General features: G+C 40.0%; 1 protein-coding gene across 1 annotated transcript in view; it reads left to right on the forward strand.

The window, feature by feature from the left end:
• ARHGAP42 (Rho GTPase activating protein 42) overlaps window positions 1-9,004 on the forward strand; it is a gene marked incomplete at both ends in the record, with an annotated part of 144,051 nt that extends 135,047 nt beyond the window's left edge. The window contains 4 exons of the mRNA XM_082278463.1: window positions 369-525; window positions 1,629-1,691; window positions 8,623-8,702; window positions 8,916-9,004. Of these exons, the coding sequence (XP_082134589.1) occupies window positions 369-525; window positions 1,629-1,691; window positions 8,623-8,702; window positions 8,916-9,004 (389 nt within the window). The remainder of the gene's footprint in view (window positions 1-368; window positions 526-1,628; window positions 1,692-8,622; window positions 8,703-8,915) is intronic.
• Window positions 9,005-21,309: the final 12,305 nt, after the last annotated feature.

Below are 21,309 nucleotides of genomic sequence, written 5' to 3' on the forward strand. Positions count from 1 at the left end.
ACTTCCTGAGAACCGTTCCTATGTGAATTTTTTTTCAATTTTATGCAAAGTGCTACTTTATAAATGCTTTTATTGTCACTTTTTAGTGATTGTACAATCTAGCCACGTAATTGCAATTTTTTAGCCTTCTCAATTTCTACATCATTTCCTCATTCTTTCTGTTGGTTCTTTTCTCATGTCTTTTTGTCTGAAAGACTGTTTCTTCTTGCTCTTAGTAAGTAGTTTCTCTACCTGTTTTGACTCCTAAAAAAAAAAAAAACCCTCAACAGCAACAGCAACAGCACAACCTTTGCTTTGCACAGTTATACATGTTGTGAAACAGCTTCAAATCAGCTTTAATGTTCTCTATAATTTGGTGTTCTCTTTAGGTAACAAAAGCTGCAGTGGATCTATACAGAGCTTATCTTCAACAGATACCAAAGATACACTAAAGGCTCCACCAAACCCTGATTTGCCTCCCAAAATGTGCAGGAGGTTAAGATTAGATACTGCATCAAGTAATGGCTATCAAAGACCAGGATCTGTGTAAGTCATTAGGGCCCTTTGGAGATTTGTGTTGTTACAGTATTGTCTGTTGTAAAGTGATTCCAGAGAAGTACATAAGTAATTGAAAAAGCATGCGTGAGTGCTTGATTTTAATATTTCTGTATTTGTTAATTATTTGTCTAGTTTTGTTAAAACTGTAGACATATGAGATGGCATGAAGTCTGTAAGTAAGTTGAAAGACTACCACTGACTTTATTAGACTAGAGATAAGGTAGAAATGTTTCCTAGAAAAATGATTAGTAGTATTTTCTCTGGTTCTTCTGGAATCTAATGTTTCAAGGAGCAGAAATGCTATTTGCTGTACATGCTGTTATATCAGAAAGATCATCAGATTTTATTTCTGTAAGTCCAAAATTGGAGGAAGGAAAAAAAACCAAAATCAACCTTCTGCTCTGAAATGTCTTCAGTTGTTGCATGATAAATAGTTGATTTCTAAGGGTTGGGGTTTGGCTTGGTTTGGTTTGGTTTGGGTTTTATTTCTTTAATGCTGAGAGGAAGATCATTCTAAGTAATAGAGGTTGTGATTTAGTCTATTGAGATTTAGGTTAATAATGTTTCTCAGTGCTGTCAGAAGACCTAAAAGTCAGAAGATCTTTCCTGATCTGACTTTGACTCAGAATAATCTCTGTCCCCATGAACAAGTGATTTCCAGATCTGCAGAGCATCAAGAAGTTCTTCAAATACTCCAGAATATCATTCAGCCTCTCCACTTTGTAATCTGGGAGGAATCACAGTAGTAATTTCACAGACTCCTGTGTCTTACTTAAACAGAGAATTCTGCACAGCTCAGAGTTCCAGCATGATAGTGACAGACTTCCAGTGATAGCATTTCCAATATATCTATTGGCCATCCATGAATATAGTTTTGAACACAAGATGCTGAGGTTTCCATTGGTGACTCAGCATGGCACTGGAGCATGTGGAAGTCAGTGGCCCCAATTAGGTTATGCCCTTAAAAAGTATGTTGAATAGGCATGTAAGTGAGTAATTTTTAAAAAAATTTAAATGTATCCATGTCTTTAGATGTTTAAAAGTGAAACTAGTGTGTGTAGTATAAAGCAAGGTGGTGCATTTATTTTCAGAGTGGCTGCAAGAGCACAGTTGTTCGAAAGTGCTGGTTCACTTAAACAAGTTTCTTCAGGACGGTAAGTGCTACATACTGCTTAACACTCTGTAAAATCCTTTCTGCTTTGCTGGCTTCAGAGATTGAAATAGGAGTGTTGGAGCTTTGTTCTGTGTCTTTTGGACAGCATCATGTGGCATGTGAAATTTTTTTTGGTTTATTAAGCTCCTTCTTTCTTTAAAGGAAAGCTAAATTTCATAGAGAATAACAGCCAGTGTATTCTCTCACCTAGGGGAATAGTGAGAGATGCTCAGGTCAGCTGTCTGCTTAAGGACACAGATACAAGAGAAAATTAACAGTATTTAAATTAGAATGAGGGTGCTGTACTTTCTCCATAGAGCTGTTTGTATGGAATGCCTTTAGCACAGTAGCAAAATTGCTGGTTTATGGTAATTTGCTCATATAGGCAGGTCTGGAATAACATCTACTTTAGAAAGTTCAAGATTAACTTGATCAGGATTTCTGTCTTTACCATCACACCTTCCATGCCTTGGAGAAACTGTTGATCTTTCTTCTTGATAGTGTGCAGCAGGAAGTATTGACATTTTCTTCACAATTATTTGTATTTATTTCATGGATTTCATTCATTTTTATATTAAATTAATTTAGAATGTTCTAGTAAGTGTTTATCTAGGGAGCAGTATCTTCTGTACATTACTACTCCCCTTACAAGTAATAGACGAAGCAGATAAAAAAGTGGGTGTGGGAAAACATCTCTCTTTTCACTGTCCCAACTTTTCACATTCTTTGAGACAGAACACATTTTTTGTCCACCACTTTACTCACTGATACACCCACAGCTTACCAGAAGTGTTGAGCAATGAAAAAAAGACGTCAATCCATGAATCCAAAAGTAGTAACCTAAGGTAGCACAGATGTAAAGGAAGATGCCAACATGTTGAAATGTGTGGCCACGTAATGTGGCTGTCCTTTCTGGCAGATCTAGCAGGGGAGGGAATGAAAAAGCTCTCCTGCAAGGGCCCACTGATTTTTTGAGAGAAGCAGCTTTCAGGAATCAAGGCTGTTCTTGTTTTGTGTAGTACATGAACTGTAAGATGAACAAAAAGAAGGGTGGCAGGGCAGAAAGGGATGTGAAAAGATCAGGGCAATAATTTAAGAAAGAAAAGTATAAATGAAGGGTCTGGAATGTTCTTAAGCCAGTGCTATACATTAAAGGTAGCGACTGCTTCACCAGTCCTGCATCATTTCATCTCCAACACTGTTCTTTTTCTTATTTTGTATTACTTTCTTCTTTCAAACTCACCTCTGTTGTTCCTTCAGAGCCTGTGCTACCTGTATCTGTATATAAAAAGTATGTAAGAAGCAAAAATCTGACAAAGGAAAAGGTAGCAATTTGATAGTGGATGTGGAGAGCAGATAACAAAGCCGAAAACACTGAAAGGCTGAATAGCTCCTCTACTTCAGCCTTCATAAGAAAGCAGAAAGAGCAACAGGAGCGAGGAGAATGGAAAATGAGAGGTTAGCAGGCAGAATGAGGAAGAAATCAGAAGTAGCTCAGCTATTCTTACAGTGCTGCTTAAGTCAGAGTACGATTTTGCAATTCAGAGCCAGCTTTTATTTAGCTGCACGTTATGAACATGAAAGCTGATTTAAAACCTTAGAATAGTCTTTTTTTTTTTTTTTTTTTTTGGCTCTGAAATATGTAGAAATCATGCTAATTACATCTTGATCTTGCAGTATAAAGGTCTCCTGTGTTCATAACTCTGATAACCAATGAACATATGCAGGACTGCGTGTAAGAGAAACTATTTTTAAGCTGCCTGGTTTGATACCAGAAATACTCAAGTCAAGACAGTGTTGGACTCTGCAGGGGTAATTTACCCTGCTAAGATAAATTCTAAGCTACTGCTTACCTATGCATTGTAGAATGTAAGTAACTTCATCCCTGCTTGAAGCACCTGTTGTCTGTTGTGGTCTTTGGTACAGTAGGCAGATCAAAAGTACCTGTTATGGCTTTGCAGTCTCACATTGTTTTCTGTATTCCAGCAGTAATTCTGCACTTGATACTTCACTGTCACAGTGCTCTGGTCCTACTTAGTTCCTTCTTCCATGCAGTCTTTGCAGCCCTGCTGACTTTGTGTGATGCAGCAGGTCTATGAGTGTGTCTCCTCTTTTTTAACGCATTATGTGACCTGTTTTCTCTCCTTGTATACATGAGTACGTGCTCCTGTAACACTAAAGGGTTTTTCTAGTTAGAAAGACAACAAGAGACTATAGTACAGGTGTTAGGATTGGACTGGGAAGACCAAAATGTTATGCCCTGGCCAGCCTGTGCTCTCTTTTTCCAATTACAGAGTTACTTTGACTTTTGTCTTCCTATTTCTTGACTTGAAGTTTATTATTCATCAGTCTCCCTCACTGTATTAAGCTAGTGTGTACACTGAGACCAGTCTCTGTTGCTAATCTAGTATGCACTTGGAACAGGTGAAGGAGTTTTCTTTCTATTTTCACAATACTGCAGTTAGGTAAGTCTAAGTTGTGAGGAACGAGACAACTCTTAGAAAAAATTAAAATAATTTATTAAGAACGGAAAAATTGAAAAATTACAAAAATCGGAAAAATATAAAAATTTGGGATCCTAGTGGCTCAAGAGGTATGCCGCAGGAGCGCAGGGATATGAGATCTTTCGGCTTAAACAGCACTGGACCTCTGGTGGAATAACTTGCAGTGCTGGGCTGACTTTTAGCTAGTCCAAAAGTCAAAGAAAAAATTATTAAAAGCTCCTAAACAAGAGTAAGGCTTAAGTGCCCAGCACTGGCGTCCACTACAGCTAAATCTGCACTGTTCTGCACCTGCTCTGAGGCTGACTCACTATTTTATAGTACCTTTGCTCCGCCCCAGTCCGCCCACAGCCCGCCCATGGCACACCCCTTTGGTCCCAAGTGATTGGTGCTTCCCTTTTGACAGATCATCTCTGTCTACCAATGGCTCGTCGTTGTCAGGGGGGTAGCAGCAGCTGGAGTAAGGGTGGTAACATGCCCTCATTAAGATTCAGGTTGCCACGGAGCTTGCCTACAGACCAACGGCTAAAGGTCTAAAATTAGCTGTTGGCTGTTAGAAACTGGGGTTTGGAGCTGGTTCTGAGACTTAAGGAGCAAAGTAGAAACCCTTAAAATAAATATTAAAATACATCCAACACATCCCAAAACATTTGTAAAAGTATACAGAGAACATGAGAAAAACAACTCTTACAGTGTACAAGTGGTTTAAAGTTGAAAAAGGGATTTTTAACTGGGATACTTTTAACTGGGGATTTTAACTGGAACTGGTGCAGAAAAACTGCTTTGAACAAGTGAAAAACAGAACTTGATATTTGTACCTGGACTGATGGGTGAACATTAGCACTCAATTAAAATTGTTTAACCCAAAATTAACTAATTAAAACACTTAACATGCAAAGACCAAACCAATTAGGGGTTTCATGTATGACATAAGTCAGGCCTGAGGTCTGTTTATTGCAGCTTCTGTATGGAAATACACCAACACATAATCCCTGACCCTACATTTTCTTGACATTGATTTAGAGGAACACAGAAAGTCGAGTCTCCTGAAGTGAGAAACTGCATTAGAAAAATTTTCATTAGAAAAATGGGAAGGAGTAGGTGACAGCAAGAGGCTCTACCTTTCAGCAGGATCTCTAGATGCCAGGCTGGGACTTCAATAGGAGTAGACTGATGTTTTCAAGCCCTCTAGACCCATGCTCCCTTCCCAACCATATGATTAAATATTCTTTTCCAGTTATTCTTCTGGTTTCATTTTCATGCTGTATTTTGCAATTCCTAAAACACCTGGAATGCCTTGCCCAGACAAGGTCAGTGTACTTTACTCAGACTTGGTCTTGAGTCTGCAATCTCCAGGGCTCTATAAACCTTTCTTCTTCCTGTAAGATAATATTAACTGGTGATTCATCTGAGAGAGATTCATATGTTTTCCCTCATTCGTTCCTGTTTTGGCTTTGTCTTGCTAGACTGAAAAGTCATTAGTGCAGGAGCATGGTTTTAAAGCTTGTTTATATCTTTCAAAATAGTTATTATTACTATTATTACTAGAGCCTCAGATATTGTTGACTGTGCATAGTCAAGCAAAAGAATTTATGATCTGATGAGTACTGATCCTTTGACTGCTAATATATTTATCGCTGTGGGCTCAAAACAACCATAATAGGAAGTAAGGAAATGGAAAATGCATTTTTCTCATCTGGAATCTATCCAGTAAGGTTATGAAAAGAAGGAACTTCTAGGAAATGTGGGTATCATTTTCTGAAGTTGTTGGTTTTATTTTCCTCTGCCCTAAACAACACGAATCACACTCTTATCAGGTTATTAGCATCATCTTAAAAGAGTTGTGATAGATGATGTTATCACTTGCTTTTTAACAGCCTTGTTTCTAGGGAGGACAGCATTAACACCATCAGTAAGAATGTCCATTTTTGTAATCACAGACAAAATGCCCAAGAACCTGCAAGCCCATTTCATGATCAGTGCTTCCAGATGGATAGGGTTGAAGTGAGTAAAAACAAATATGAGAACCTAAATAATCAAATCAAGTGTGGAGGCAATAACCAGGTGCTTGAAAATTGCTCCAAAATTACTATGAGTAAATATACTTAAATCTGTTCCTCTTTGTACCATCACAGATGGTTTGTAGATAACTTTGGGGTGTAGTTGCTCTCCCACAGGAGCAGGGTAGTGTGAAGAATCCTGTAATTCATCAGCTTTTGATGAAATGAAATCTTGTGTTTCTCTATCTGTAAATGTCAAATACTGAGAGCCTTTCTCTTTTTCCATAGGAGATTTTAGAGGTCTCTTCCAACCTTAGCAATTCTGTGATTCTATAATTCTAAGACAGAGTCCATGTTTCTTGTCTTTGTTTACTTTTAAGGTAAACATACTTGGATAAGGTAAAACTAGAGCTTGTAAACAGAATCATTCAATAGACATCAGAGAATATAGGAGAAAATAGCATTAATTTCTTAACTTTTTCTAAGGGCAACAAAAACAACATGTCATGTTTCAAGAATGACCTAAGAAATTCTGCCTCACATTTAATATTGCCTTAAATGTCTTTTGTCCCAGTGTGATTACTCAAGTGTCCCATTATTAACATGGACACCTGGACTGATAGTCATATTATTCAGATTTGAAATAATCCCTGTGCTTTAGTAGATTAACTACCTACTGCCTTGTGTCCATTGCAATCTTTAACAGTTACTCTACTGTTTTATATGTGTAAAATCCATGATTATGCCACACAGGTGTATTGGGTTTGCATAACAAGGGGTCATGGCTGGGCCAACCCATCCCAACAGGCTGTTTTGTCATAGTGTTACTGATTTTGGTCAGTATAATTAGAACATCTGCATTGCTCTTTGTTGACTTTGAGGAAAAATGGGATTAAATCATTTTAGTTTATGTGTGACCTTCAGTAAAGTCATCCAATAACCCTCTGTATATACATTATGTAGATTATTATGTGTGCATTTGTACAGATTATATAGAATAATGAATCTTCACACCTGTCTTGGCAAGTGTGGATGGCAAACTCTTCACAACAGGAGGCACCAAGGAGTTGTTTTGGAAAAAACTCTACTCAGGGCAGTCTACACCAGCCAGGGAGCAAGCTAACATTTAAGAAAACTGAACAAACAGGGATCCAGTGCTCATCTTGTTTTAGTTAGCTGATGGGATGTAACCAGGATGACAGTATTAAAAATCAGAAATATTTCCAGTGTCCTGAAAATAAGCTGCCCTTGGATATCATGGGTGCAACTCAAAATTCCTGATCTCCTCTGAAAACCTCATCCTGAGAATGTAACCCTTGAGGAGTCATTAGCTTGCTTAAGATGAAGGCAAAACATGCCATTTAGTCCAGTCATAAATCAGAGAACCAATAGAAGAAAAGCTTTTTATTCAGAGGGAGAAATCATCTCTGAAAAGCTCTCACATAAAAACTTCAGAATATGTCCAACCACTCTCATACCTTTAAAGGTTCAAATGAATGATGATAATGCTTATGATGTGGCACTGTTAATTAATCTAACATACAACTCTGTTACCTCACTGTTTTGGGAGAAAGACATGATAGATTACATGCCACTTGCATATACACGCTCTCAAAAAGTGTGCAGAAAATTTTAAACTTTGCCACAGATAACATATGGGGTCATTGAGATAAATCCTGGCTAGAAGGAAACCTCATTTGGCACTTCCCCATCACATCACACAAAGGTGAAATAATCAACAAGTTCGTCTTCACTTAGTATAGTGTGGGTTTAAAGAAATTCAGAAAAATTGGTGGCTCATGTAAAATTGTTCTGAGTGTGTAAGTTAAAGTCAAGGTATTAGGTGAAGTATAGGAATCTAAAGAGAACTCCTAACTTCCATCTTCATGTGCAAACCCTCATTTTGTACTTTGCAGAATCATAGTGCCAGAAGCCAAGAGGTGACTTCTTCTGTCTTTCTTCTCTGGGACACAATCATTAGTCCTTTTTGTCTCATGTTTACCTTCTAAGTATTATTTTCCTTTGTAGACCTATTAACAATAGTTTCTCACATGTCAAGTTTTTAGACCTTTAATGACTTGATCATCACTTTTGAATTTGTCTCCAGGCAATCCATGACTGACTTCAAACAGTATGCTCAGTTCAGTACTTACTTGAATGACAACTTCATTTTAAAAGTTCCAAATTACATTCCTGTTTAAGTATCTAAGTAGGATGTCAGTCTCTTTTCTGCAATAACATGCTTGTTAACTCCAGTAAGCTTGAAGTTATTATCTGCTGTAATTCTACTCCTCTGAACTGCTGTGTAACCATTCATTATCATATTGCATTTTTACAACTACTTCTTATTCTTCCCAGGTTTTAATATAATTTCTTTATACCTTTTTCCTTGTTATCTCATTTATTGCAAGCCTGTTTTTTTTTCTTTCAGACAAGCAAAAGCCATGTATTCCTGTAAGGCTGAGCATAGTCATGAGCTGTCTTTCCCACAGGGGGCAATATTTTCCAATGGTAAGATGTGTTTTACGTTGACTTATATATTAAAAAAGAACATATAAAAAACTGAACCGTATCCACAAAAATGGGGGCGTAATTTCATTTTTAGCTCTCAGGTTTTGCCCTGTTTTTTCAATTGCTTTTGAATAAATACCATCTAAATCAATATGTGTAGCATGCGTGGGATTTTTTAACAGTGTTAAAAGTTGTGTATATGTTTTTTTGCAGTGTATCCATCAGTGGAACCGGGCTGGTTAAAGGCAACTTATGAAGGCAAAACAGGACTAGTTCCTGAGAATTATGTTGTCTTCCTCTAGTAATCTTTAGTGGACAGCAATATCTTCATGGTATCCATGGTAACAAATAATACGCACTGTGATTTTTATCTGACACAGATATGGGATCAGCCCGTTAGCTGAGTGGTAGGTTTGCTTCAGATGCTGCAGCTGCAGGTTACAGAGCTCCCTGCCAGCAGAACAGAATGTGATGAAACAGTTAACAGTTTCTGTGCTGAGGACGGTACTCTGTTTAAATAACTTCCATTGTTTGCAAAAGGTTGTTCTGTTCTTCTTTTATGGGTAAGGAACACTAGAGCAATAAAATAAAAAAAAAGTTGCTATTTAGCTGCAGACTTTCAGGTCCAAAGATGTTGCTCGCAGAAGTGTGAAATTTGGAGACAATGCACTCTATGACATTTCTTGTAATCTGTGGTTTTTAATATGGAAAATCGTGGACTTTTTCATAATGTAAGTACTGCTTCTATTGTGATCTGAATTCTCCCTTAGAAAACTTGATTCTAAAATTAATCCTAATTGTTTCAAATAAGAAATGACTTTTCCATAAATCAGAAGTTGGAACTTCTGTTAGTCACTGAGTTACAATATGGTATAGGATTTATACAACTGATAATATCAGTTTATACACTGCCTGAGCAGTGAGTGCTCATTCAAAATGTGGTATGTTTAATGAATGTTTCATTCAAGTACTTATTAGATTTCTTTCCTTCTTTCTGTATCAGCATAGATAATTTTAACAATTTTTATTTCAATGATAACCATTATCTGGAAGATACTCTCTCTATGTCCCAGAACAACATCTGTAGAAAACAAGGAGATGTTGAATCTGGACTGATGCGTAGTCATGTGAAGTGAGCAGTGAACAAACAGCAGTATGTTTTGAAACCTGAGATAAATTGTAACTCATTCTTTTTCCATTGCAGATAAGACAAATGACCTGTGAACTAGCCAATTTTATAAGCTATGAATGCTAAAAGCTCCATGTAGCAATAAAATTACTTAGTGTTATTTCTCCTGACTTCTGCTAAAATATTTGACAAAGATTCTCTCCTTCCACAGAGTAAAAAATCCTTACTTTTCACAGGTGTTGTAAAGACCTATTGATTGCTCCTAGTAGGACTGAAAAGAAAAAAAAACAAAAATAAAACCAAGTCAAAGAAAACCCCAGAAACCTTAAGTAGCTTTCTCAATCTGAGCAGTTTTCTTGTACACCTTGAGGGAAAACATGCACTGCTTGCTTGGCTACTTGCCATTCCTGACGGAAAACCGAGACATTTAACCTCCATATTGGTATTTCTTCAACATCAGTTCTTCCAGAAGAATTCACTGTTTCATAGAACTGTCTAGGCTTAGTTTCATAGATCTGTCAAGGCTCAGTTCTTCCTCCAGTAGCAGAAATCAACATACAAATCTTCTGTTGATTTCTGAGTTGCACACTACTTCGAGAAAGTTTAAGGAAGAACTGCTGTTAGGACTAAAAACATCAGTAAATTTTTAACTGCTGCTTTTTTCTTTCCATAGCCTTTCTCTTGTTTAAATTGAAAAGTAAGATTCATTGCCAACAGAAAGAAGCACATCAGAACATTCTTTACTTCTATCTAGTGCATGAATTCAGAGCAATTGCTAGAATTCAGGCTGGTGGTAGAATCCTGCAGGATCCTTCTCCTCACTCATTCAAGTCTTGAGTGATGATTAGAGAAAGAGGCTCAAAGAACATCCCTCCAAAAATGGTCTAGCTTTTCATAGGGGGAGTCTGAACAAGACTGACTGCAGGCAGTTGAGGACAGACCCCGTGCATTAGTGTCTGAGTGACGTGGGCTCTTTCTCCACCCTGAACAGTTTCATTAAGTCCCAAAACATGTTTCACTTCATCTTAAATCTAGACTGTTCCCAGTGCAATGATGAAGGGTTGTTCCAGATGGCACTGGCAGTGAAGGCAGACACGTGTGTGCTCATCTTATTTGCCCAGAGCAGATGTGAAAGGAAGTGAAGGTCTTTGCTCAGCCAGTTGAATCTTTCTTCATTTTAAAGCAAGCCAGGTTTCCTTAGTCTAAGCTATGCCTGAGATTGCCATTGCCCTGAGAAGACCAACATGGTTTTGGTTGTGTTTTTGCTGTATTTCACAATCGAAAAACTGTAGGCTGTCGGAAGGTTTACCTCTGGTGACCTTCCCAGGGGAAGTGCTGCTGCCGGCACAAAGGAGCAGAAAGGGAAGCAGAGCTTTGAGCAGAGACTGGTGGCCCAGCACATCTCACACAGGCAGAAAAATGCAGTGATCAGGGGAAAAAATCCCAGCTTCTGTCTGTTACAGGGGGTCAGTAGCAAACCTGTATTGAACATCCTTTGATGCTCCTCATACCTCTTAAGGGCAATTTAATTGTTGTGAAATTCTTGAGGAATTGTGAAATAAAAAATGTAGAAAACATTTTCTTTTACTTGCTTTGTTCTAGCCAGATTTAAAAATAAGTGGGTAAAAAACCCCTAAGGTTAGTTAATTTCACATCCGCTGTATATGTCTCACAATTCTTCAGTACTGTGTTTTGAAAGCAGCTGATCTGAGTGCAAGCTAGAGAAGTCAAAGATGCCAAGTTCATTAAAAATTTTGTAAAACTGCAAAGTTCAGTTACAGATTAAGCAAGTCGAGCCTGTAAGTGTTGAGGGAAAGATTGTAGAAAGACCTGGAGGAATCCCTGTGGAGGTGTTTCATCTGTTCTACACATTCATCTCATATTAGACTGAAATTTGGATTGAAGAAGACTTTGTAGGAAACTGGATTCCATTCATGTGCTGCTCACAAAGCAAATCTGTATTTTCCTCTGTAATGCTCTGCAGCTTTGTCAGGCCCTTCTTCTGAACTAGCTATAAATAAATTTTAAATGGTTTAGCTTTAAAATGGCATTTCCTTCTGAAAAAGGTTATGCCCATTCTTACTTACAGTTGACCACTCACTCTCCCGAAGTAGGGGTTTTCATTTTTGGAAATCTTCTATGGTTTTTTTGTACTCTCCTCTGCAGCACCTAGTAGCCCTTTCTGTGTGATCTCACTGCTGGGTTGTGGGGTGCATCAGGTGTCCCAGCTCTTCCCTGCCTTTCAAGAGGGAGTTTATATCTACAAGAAGCTGTACAGTGAACCAGAAAGTTGAGTAAGTAGGGGTACAAATACTGAAGTGAAGGAGAGGGCAGCATCAAAGCTTCTCTAATGATGGTACTCTCAGGCCTGACCAAAAATCCTTTCTGATAATAGCAAAGAATCAGAAATCTGTACAACATTTAAATGGAGATAGAATATTTTGATAATGCCTTGCCAGAAAATTAGGCAATCTGAATTAAATTAGCTCATAGTATTGATTTACTATTCTTTATGGAAGTCAGATTCACTCTGCAAGCAAAGGTTAAACAACATTTTAAATTTATTTTTATTATCCTTCCTAAAAGGATGCAGCAGGTTTGTTCCAAATCACACTGTAGAACTCAAGGTAGATGATACATTGTGGTTGTTGTTTGTCTTGTGGAAATAATGTCTGTACCCACAACATATAATTAGCCATGTTTTTTCTTTGTTAAACCTTTTGATACATGTTGCAGCACAACATGAATCAAATTAATAGTGTGAAGGACTGATATATTGTATGATAAATATGTAAAGTATATTAATATTCTATATTCACACTTTTTATTAATGATGATAAAGATTAAATTTTTTGTGTGTAATTCCTATGAGTTCAGTATTAAAATGTCCTTGCCATATTTTGGCATTTAGAGTTATATGTAACAAAACTGTTAAATTAAACCATAGCTATCACTTATGTCCCTAACTAATCTATAATGTTCATTGTACAATTATTTCTGGAAAAAAAGATGCACAGATTTGCTGACCAGCGCTATTCTATGATAGTAACTTATTTTCCTTTTATATATTTTCTGGTGCTAATCTCTATTCTTTGCCTGTAACTGCATTGAATTGTAATGTGCCTTTAGGAAAGACATGTTAGGAGAGGAAAAGTTGTAAAATTCTGCAGTTCAGAATGGTAATTACAACAACAAAAAAAAGCACTGTACGGCAGTGATTGGATTTTTTTGTTGTTGTTAACTTTTCTCCCCTTGCCTATTTTCTACTTAATAAGATTGCATCAGAATAAGTAATGAAACTAAAAAGCACATTGTTCTTGATACTTCATTCCTAAGGCAGAAGGTTGTGCAATTTTGGATTGAGCAGCAAGAAGAGAAATCCCAGTTAGGGAGCACATCCTCCAGATTGGGGTGGATCTTCTCCACTGATGGAAACTCAAAGCTCTAGTGAAGTCAAAGACAGACCTCTGGCAATTTATAGTGAGGGTTTGCTGACCAGAAGCTCCCAGAAAGTAGATGGAATATTCTGCTAATGGGATAATCCCTGATTCAGCTTGGCATTGTCCTTTCCTTCAGCAGACAGCCTGGATGAATTGCCCAGTGGCCAGAGATCAAAGCCATAGGCAACCTTAGTCTCTCTGTGGCTGGTCACAGAGCCTTGAAGCTGCTGCTGGTGCTGCAGCCCGTCCAGCTCCTGCTCCTGCTGAAGTCACATGGTCAGTCATCTGTACCTGTAGCCAGTGGGAGGTCTCTTCTTTTTTTGTTCAGGATTTTGTATGGGCTTTGGGAGTTTGCTTTGTTTTGTTTTAGTAAGGTGCTTGGTATCCAAACAGCCACTAATTCAGTCCCTGAGGATCATATCGGTTCTTTAATTGTCCTGTGTGTGGCAGTGTTTAATAAGCCATTGTTGTTTTAAGTGTAGAGCACAGTGCTTCAACCCTTGGGTGCCTCAGCTGAAAGCTGGTTTGCATCTGAGCTTTCTGCAAGTGTTTTATTGGGAATTGTCATCAAAGCTCTGGCACTAAAGATAGCACCATTATCTCTGCAAGAGTTTCTGTTGGAGCAAAGGGCAGAGCAGCTGAACAGGGCACATGGATAGTTTCAATTTTCAATCATATTTATGGCAATTTTGGAGTTATTAGAGTTTATAGGGGTTACTTTAGATACTATATGGTATTTTAATAGGAAAATATATATAATCAATATCTATATTTAATAAAGTCCTACTAAATTATCTTATTGAACTCTCTGTTTATTTTGTAGTGTCGTTTCAATAATTATCTGCACTCTGTATATATCTACGTGTAAATAACTAGTATGACATGCATAAGCTGACTTTGCAGACATAATTCTATGTTGTATTTTACACTGTATTTCAAAAATCTGAAAAAATGTTTTTCAAAATAAAAATCCTTTATACACAAACAGTTTTATTGGCTTTAAATTTGGGCTCTGGTTCAGCCTTTTCTTTTTTCCAAGTAATAAGTCTTTGGTTCTACTTCTATCCATACCTGCATTTTAGAGTAACACTTCACCCGTGAGGATGCTTTACGTAGATGGGCATATGAATACCAGACCACAGTCTGTCATCCACTGTCCTGGTCATGTGGAAGTCTCCAAAGATGTGGCTTTTGAGGAAAAGAAATGACAGCTTTGGATGTTAGGTAGCAAGAAGCAGAACACTGGTGTGGCAGAATCTGGCTGATGAGGTCTTTGCCTCTGGAGATCAGCAGGTGGATGGGCTCATGGGAGGGCCTTCCATGGCTCCATTCCAACAGCAATGCCAGGTGGGAAGCAACATTAGTGCAGTGGCCTCTGCAAGTTCCCTTGCATGGCCTCCCCAGCATCTCTCCAAGACTTTTTCCCTCAGTTTTTGCGGCCCTTGGGCTGGAGTTACAGATGTGCTTGAGGCAAAGGGAGCTGTGGGGTGGCCTGCCTTGCCTTTTCCCTGACAGACCTCACCAGAAACTTGTGAGACTTTAATATCCCTGAAACAATTAGGCTTTGTTATGATATAGACTAAAAACCTGTGTTTTTTAAACAAGATTAAATTAGCCAGCTGGTTCTTCTGTTCGCTGTGCTTGGGCTTGGACAGTGCAGAGAAGGGCAGGAGGCCAGGGAGGATGGTCACTGCTCCCGCATCCGTGGCTGCTGGCTGCCAGCTCCTGCCCTGGGCACGCTCAGGCTGCCAGCCCTGGGCTGGGTAGCTGCCCTGCCAGCCTCCGTCTGTGCGGGCACTGTGCCCACAGCTCTGCCCGGGGGCACATCAGGGACAGACAGAAACAAAACATCAGTACCATAAGTACTGATGTAAGTGAAAATGAGACTGTTGAGAAGCCAAGCAGCACGGACCTGATGGAGAAGGAGTCTTTCCCTTCCGATGCTTTCTAACAACTCTGAGGTGAAGCCTGTATTTCACAGCTCTCCCTGCTTGAGGATTTGAGAGGTGTGGACTCTGCTTTCAGGAATCAAAACATCACCTGCAGCCTGTAGTCACCAAACTGTCTTGCACCTTGCTGAAATCCTGGTGTCCTGGGCAGGATGGGGCCAGGGAGAAGGCAAGGTTCCCCTTGGGACCAAGGGATGCTGCTGAGCTGGCAAAGCCCCTTCTGTATTAGTTCTGCTGGAAAAGCCTGAGAGGGAGAGGGGCTGCAGCAGGGGGTTAGAGCTGAGCTGAAGCTTAGTGCCCTGACTTAAGGTGTAGAGAACTGCCCCTAAATTGTGGTGTGGAACAATTGCAATGGAAGCTGTCACCATCATTCCCTGCAACACTCCCAGGCACCATGGGGGCTTTTGGGAAGAAGGGAAGTTCCAAGGCAGATGCCCTGAGACACCTGCCCTGCCTTGCTGCTCTTTGTGCCTGATGAGCTGGAGCTGGCACTGCCACATCTCCCTCTGGGACCAGCACTTCCAGATGGATTCCCCTCCACTCCTGCTGGGGGCCATGAAAGCAGGAATGGTAGGAGCTGCCACAGATGCCCAGCTCTGCATGGTGAGTAGACACAAGGGGAAATGCAGAAAATCTGCATTTTGATAATTCATCAAAAATGACAGTTCACTAATGATTTTATGTAAAAATCTGAAATAAAATGGTTGTGTTTTCTGTTAGAGTTTTCTGCTCTTTTCCACAGGGATGAAGGCTTCTTGGCTTTAGATCACCTGATCTTCAGGAGTGAATGCACACTGGTTTGGGGTCTAGACTAAGCTCTAAAGTAGTTACCATCACTCATTTTCCCAATGTCCCATTTTGTTTGGCATTGGGGAATAACTAAGGTTTTTTTCTTTTATTTCTGGGAAATCCATGTTCTGTCTGGCATGCTATATTTTGACATTTTAGTGAGCGTTTAAATGTAAAAAGACTTCAATTGCTGTTGAATCAACACAATTGTGTTGAATTACCACATTAACACCAAATTTGAAACTCTGAAGGGGTGAGGCATCTGTGCTTCTTACCAGAAAGGGTGAAGACACATTTCATCACTTGGTTGCATTAAAACACCTTACAGGGTGCTTTACATGATTCTTATGTGTTTGGAAAAATGAATATTTATAGCTTTATTATTGGTGAGGCTTCAATATCAACTATGGAGAAAGCGATGTGTGGAATTGCTTTGGTATAGAAAGTGTGCTAAGATGAGCCAGGCTGGCCACAGCCTCCTGCCTAAAGAGGAGAAACTTCAGTGATCCAAGGAAACAGCATAGGTGTAAACTGAGCAGGTGGCAGAGTCAGTTCAGGTCCTGGTTTGGAACATGTTCTCATTATTTGGGCATGATCCATTCCTTCAAAACCGACCTTTTTAACACAAACACTGTTTATTAAACATGGTCAACAAGGTATCTGCACTTTCATCTTTTAAAATTTCATTTCACATTTGTAAAACTTTTCCCGTGTCATTTGGATTAATCACTGATATGGAAACAAAGTATTGAGAGATATTCTTGGCTTCTTTTGCAATGGTTGGCTGCTTTTCTATTGTATTTATGGCAACAAGCTCAAAAGCTGAACTAACTTAGAGTAAGTGCCTTTGCCAAAGATCATGGTGTGCTTTTTTAATGTAAACATGCAGGGATTCATGGGAACATTGAGTGACCTCCACAGCCGGTACAGAAAGGAGTCTTAATTCACTTGAAAGTACTTCGGTAATTGGAATACATCTTTCTGCCAGTATAATTGGGGAACTGATTAGTTAGACCCAGCGCAGGTGTATTTCATTTAAAATTACTGTTAATGGCTCTTGGGTGCCCTTAGAAAGTATTAGAGTCCCATCTGAATGAAAAACATCAGCAATTTAGTTTTGCTGATGGTCATTGATGTTGTATTCCTACAAAAAAAAGCCACATTCAAAGGGAAACATGCAGCACCATCTGCATTTGGTGGTGCAAACAAGGGTTCCAATGCCATGCTTTGGCTACAGCAGCCATGAGATTCATCCCCAGCAGCAGGTGGGGAGGCTGAGAGGATGGGCTTGGGGCAGGGTGGGGTATGGAAGGTGTCCAGCATGTCGCAGCACAGCAGAGCTCAGAGCAGGAGCGATGGGCTCCAGCCAAGTTCAGGTGGGATCTCCGTGTTCCAGACGTGACCGACCACTCATGGTATCCCTGGGGAAATACCGGCGTAGTGCACAAGCAGGTGAGGCTGCTGCACACTGGGAAGCCCCAGGAGAAGCCTTTCAGAGGACAATTCCTAAACCCAGGCAGAAGGAAGATAGGAAACCTGAGCTTGACCAATCCGTGGAGTGTTCCTCCAAATAAATTAAATGGCATACGGGATACAACTGGTTCCTAGAATAGAACAGGTGCTGTTTGCAAGGGCCTCACAAGAAGATAGCAAGAGTCAGGGTTTCAGTGCACCTGAGCTGGGAGGCTGAGCACAAAGTGCTCGAAACAGAGACTGTGAAAGCAGTGGCAACTGTGAGTCCTGAATTGCCACAACACATGCAGGATGCCTATCAGCAGGGAAAATCCACAAGAAAAAAGGACAAAAACCACACTGGGGGGCCCTGGTGCACCCTCTAGGGACATCTAAAGGAAGCAGGTAGGTAGCAGAGACCTCAGAGATGTTTAGATGCAAACAAATTGTGCTGGGCAGCTGTGATGCAAATACATCCTTACATAACACCTCATCATAAATGGTCATTTTAAGTTTGTTCTTTCCTGCTTTTGCTCTTGGTCGAGGGATGCTTTTGTCTGGTCCTGTGAAGTGCTGTTCTTTTCTGTAATTAGGACAAATTGCCTGCCTTGGATAGGAAAAATGGCCATTCTGCACCATGTCCTGCTCCCCAGACCTTCCCTGAGAAACCTGCAGTGAATGCCATAGGAGTGTGTCACCAGCTTCCAGCTGTGATTGGTAACACTGTTTTGTTTCCAGATGGGCCCTTCTCCCTGCCCTCCCCATCCCCCTGAAGTTCAGACAATGCAAAACAAGCCAGCACAGTTATTTGTACCCTCAGAGCAACACAGAACCAAGTTTTATGAAGAGGTTTAGGTTCTGTCCCTGCCAAACCCTTCCCTTAATAATTTTTCCTCATCTTTTTTTAAATGATGCCTTGAAATATTTCCTTAATGGACTGGGGAACCAAATGTAAGCATGATCACAATAAATGTCTGTAAGCACATCAGCATGAGAAACTCAGGTGAATATTGTGGCTTTTTAGCTAATTAGCTTTGCTGGATAGTTTATATCCAGAGGGAAAATCAAGACAGTGTTTATCATGGTGTTATTTGTATGAATTTCTCACAAACAGCTCCTCTCCTGAAGGCAGAAGGAACAAACACAGCTCTTCACTTTTCACTTTCCCTGGCACACGCGTGGGTCAGCCTTCCCTGCAGGAACGCCTGAGTGAAACAGTGGTAATACCAAGCCCAGGGAGTGATTTAGGACACTGGGCCTCCTCATAGCATCACCTGAGCCTTGGCTCAGTTTGGTCCCTTCTCCAGTGCTGCAGTGCCTTCATTACTGACACACAGGAAAGCAAATTATGGTTTCACCTGAATTTCTGCACAGCAGGATCTCTGACACCACTTCTTTCTTTCATTTAGATAATCACAAAATAGCAGCGCTGCCTTCCCTGTGAGAAGCCAGTGATTATTGCTTAGCTCATTAGTATGTTTAAGAGGAAGCTCACCTGTGCTGTGCAGAGATGAGTCAGGCTCGAGAGCATCTGCATCATTATGGAATCTGAGATTTCACAATAAAGAAAATCATCTCATTTAGGGGGACTGTTATTTGCTAAAGGTTAAGGCAAGAACTTCTATCTCAAAGGGTTTAGACATCCTATGTCAAATAATGAGTAACCTTATTTTATTCTTTATGCCTTTCTATTACTAGGTCTGTTAAAAAGAACAAAACCCAAAACTATTCTTGAGCAAAAGAGGTGTGCATTGAGGCTGAATTTGGACAGAGCAGACAGACATATACAAAGCTATTCCACTCAATCCTGAGGAACATCATTGTGTAAATAAATAATTGGGGCCTAAATAAAGGTGCCAATGCAGATGTGCTCAACTGAATGCATATTTGAGTAGGACCACATTCTTTGACACCTTGTAGTTCAAGTGTCTCAAGGACTTTAAGATTATTTTCTTCTGTGTGTTAACTGCTAATAGAACTTCCACTTAAATTAATGTAATTTTGAACTGACTAAATGCTTTCCCCGGTTGTTTTATACTGCATGGAATGCTTAAAACTGAATTAATTTGGAAAATTAATCATCTGTGTGCTAAATCCCAGCCCTGTCAAACTGTCTGTGATGTGCACATGGAGCACTGGTAACATCCAAGATATCAATTCATAAGAACAAGGACATTCAGAAATGGAACTGCAACATCCCTTTCATGATGTTCTGTATTATGTGCAAATGATGTCCATAAGTATTGGCACTGTTGGCATGACTAACGCTTCTCTGAGGACACAGTAATACCACAGCACATCCTTAGAAAGGGGTGACATCTGAACTAGCAGTCCAGTTTTTTGCCAATGCCTCTTAGAACAGGAAAGGGAAGGGATGGTCTCTGCTGTTGGTGGAGGACACATGGCCTTTCCCAGCCTTTCTGCCTGTGCCCCTCACCAGGCTGCAGGTCCCACTCCTTGGCTGTTGCACACCATGTCAGAAGGCAGTGGGGTGGGAAGTGGGACACAATAAGGATAAGGGAAGGATCCCCTGAGCACTGAGGTCGGTTCCTCAAAAGCCAGGGGTGATGTGCCCTGTTGGTGCAGCCAAGGAAAGGCTGCACCAGTCCAGGTCAATGACCTGCAACAAGAAAAGCTCCTTCTCTCCCATGACTGGAGATCCCAGGGTGGATGGATGGTGGATGAATGCATCCTGCATGTTGCACCTCAGAGGGCAGATGTGGCACTGACCAATTTTGGCAGCAGAAAGCTCCAGTTCTTGCTGCGGACATGGCAGTCCACATGGCACCATCTCTGTGAAGTCTGGGGACAATTTACCCTGAAACCCTGGCTTTTAAATGCTTATAAATAAATGGTTACCCAGTGTATGAGTGGCTGTGCTAATTGTGTCTCTGCTCAGGTGTATTCTTGCTGATCTGGGCCAGCAGCACCGTGCCAGCACCTCTGCTCCCACAGTGCCATGGCCTCTGCTCCCACATCAGCACCTCTTGCTAGTGCTGCTGTGCACGGACCTTCTGCCCTGCAGGGAAGGCTTTTTATTTAACTTTCCCTTTGTATGCCAGGAGATCAGGAATGCATTGTAACTTACTTTGATGCTTTTATAGGATGGAAGTTTGACAGTTGCAGTTTTGATTAGTTACTACCTTTCACGTGAGAATAAATAAATAAACAAGATTTTATTGTATCCTGTCCTTTGAGTCTTGTAAAGGGTTTGAATTGCAAACAAAATGGAAAACAATTTTTCCTCCACCCCATCCCAGCCTTATGAGTTAAAATTTGGTAAACAATCAGTGTCTGTTTTCTCTAACCTGAAGCTACCAAAGTATCACCCTCCAATCAAATCAGCTGCACTGTGGGACTGCAGCACAAGTGGCTCCACCAGCCTGGCGCTGGCAGCTGCAGCCCCACGTCCAGTGGCAGCAGTGTCATTCTGCAGCTTTACCTTCCACTCAATCTAGTGGATGTTTGTACATCTGCTGAAGAGTTAAACACTTCTCATACTACTACAAAGCAAGCACATCCCCAGTTTATTGGACATGACACCGCGTAGCTAGACAACACCTTTACAAAAATACTTGAAGCTATTATTTCAGATCTACAAATATATAGATGAAGGCTCCTTTTCTCAAAGGAAAATACAGAAATCTTATACAAGTCTCTTCTTTTTTTCCAAAAATAAAAACAATAGCAGCAAAGCATAAATTATATCTATCATTATCCTGAATGTTAAATACAGAGAAATATAAGCATCAGTCCAAAGATGTCTCAAAGTTAAGCATTATTTGTCTTTCTACAGAATTTTTCTGTTGAGGGATACAAAGACTCTACAAAGTGTTAATGTATTACAC

The sequence above is a fragment of the Coloeus monedula genome (assembly GCF_965178545.1).
Source record: "Coloeus monedula genome assembly, chromosome: 3".
In the NCBI taxonomy this organism is placed as follows: Eukaryota; Metazoa; Chordata; class Aves; order Passeriformes; family Corvidae; genus Coloeus; species Coloeus monedula.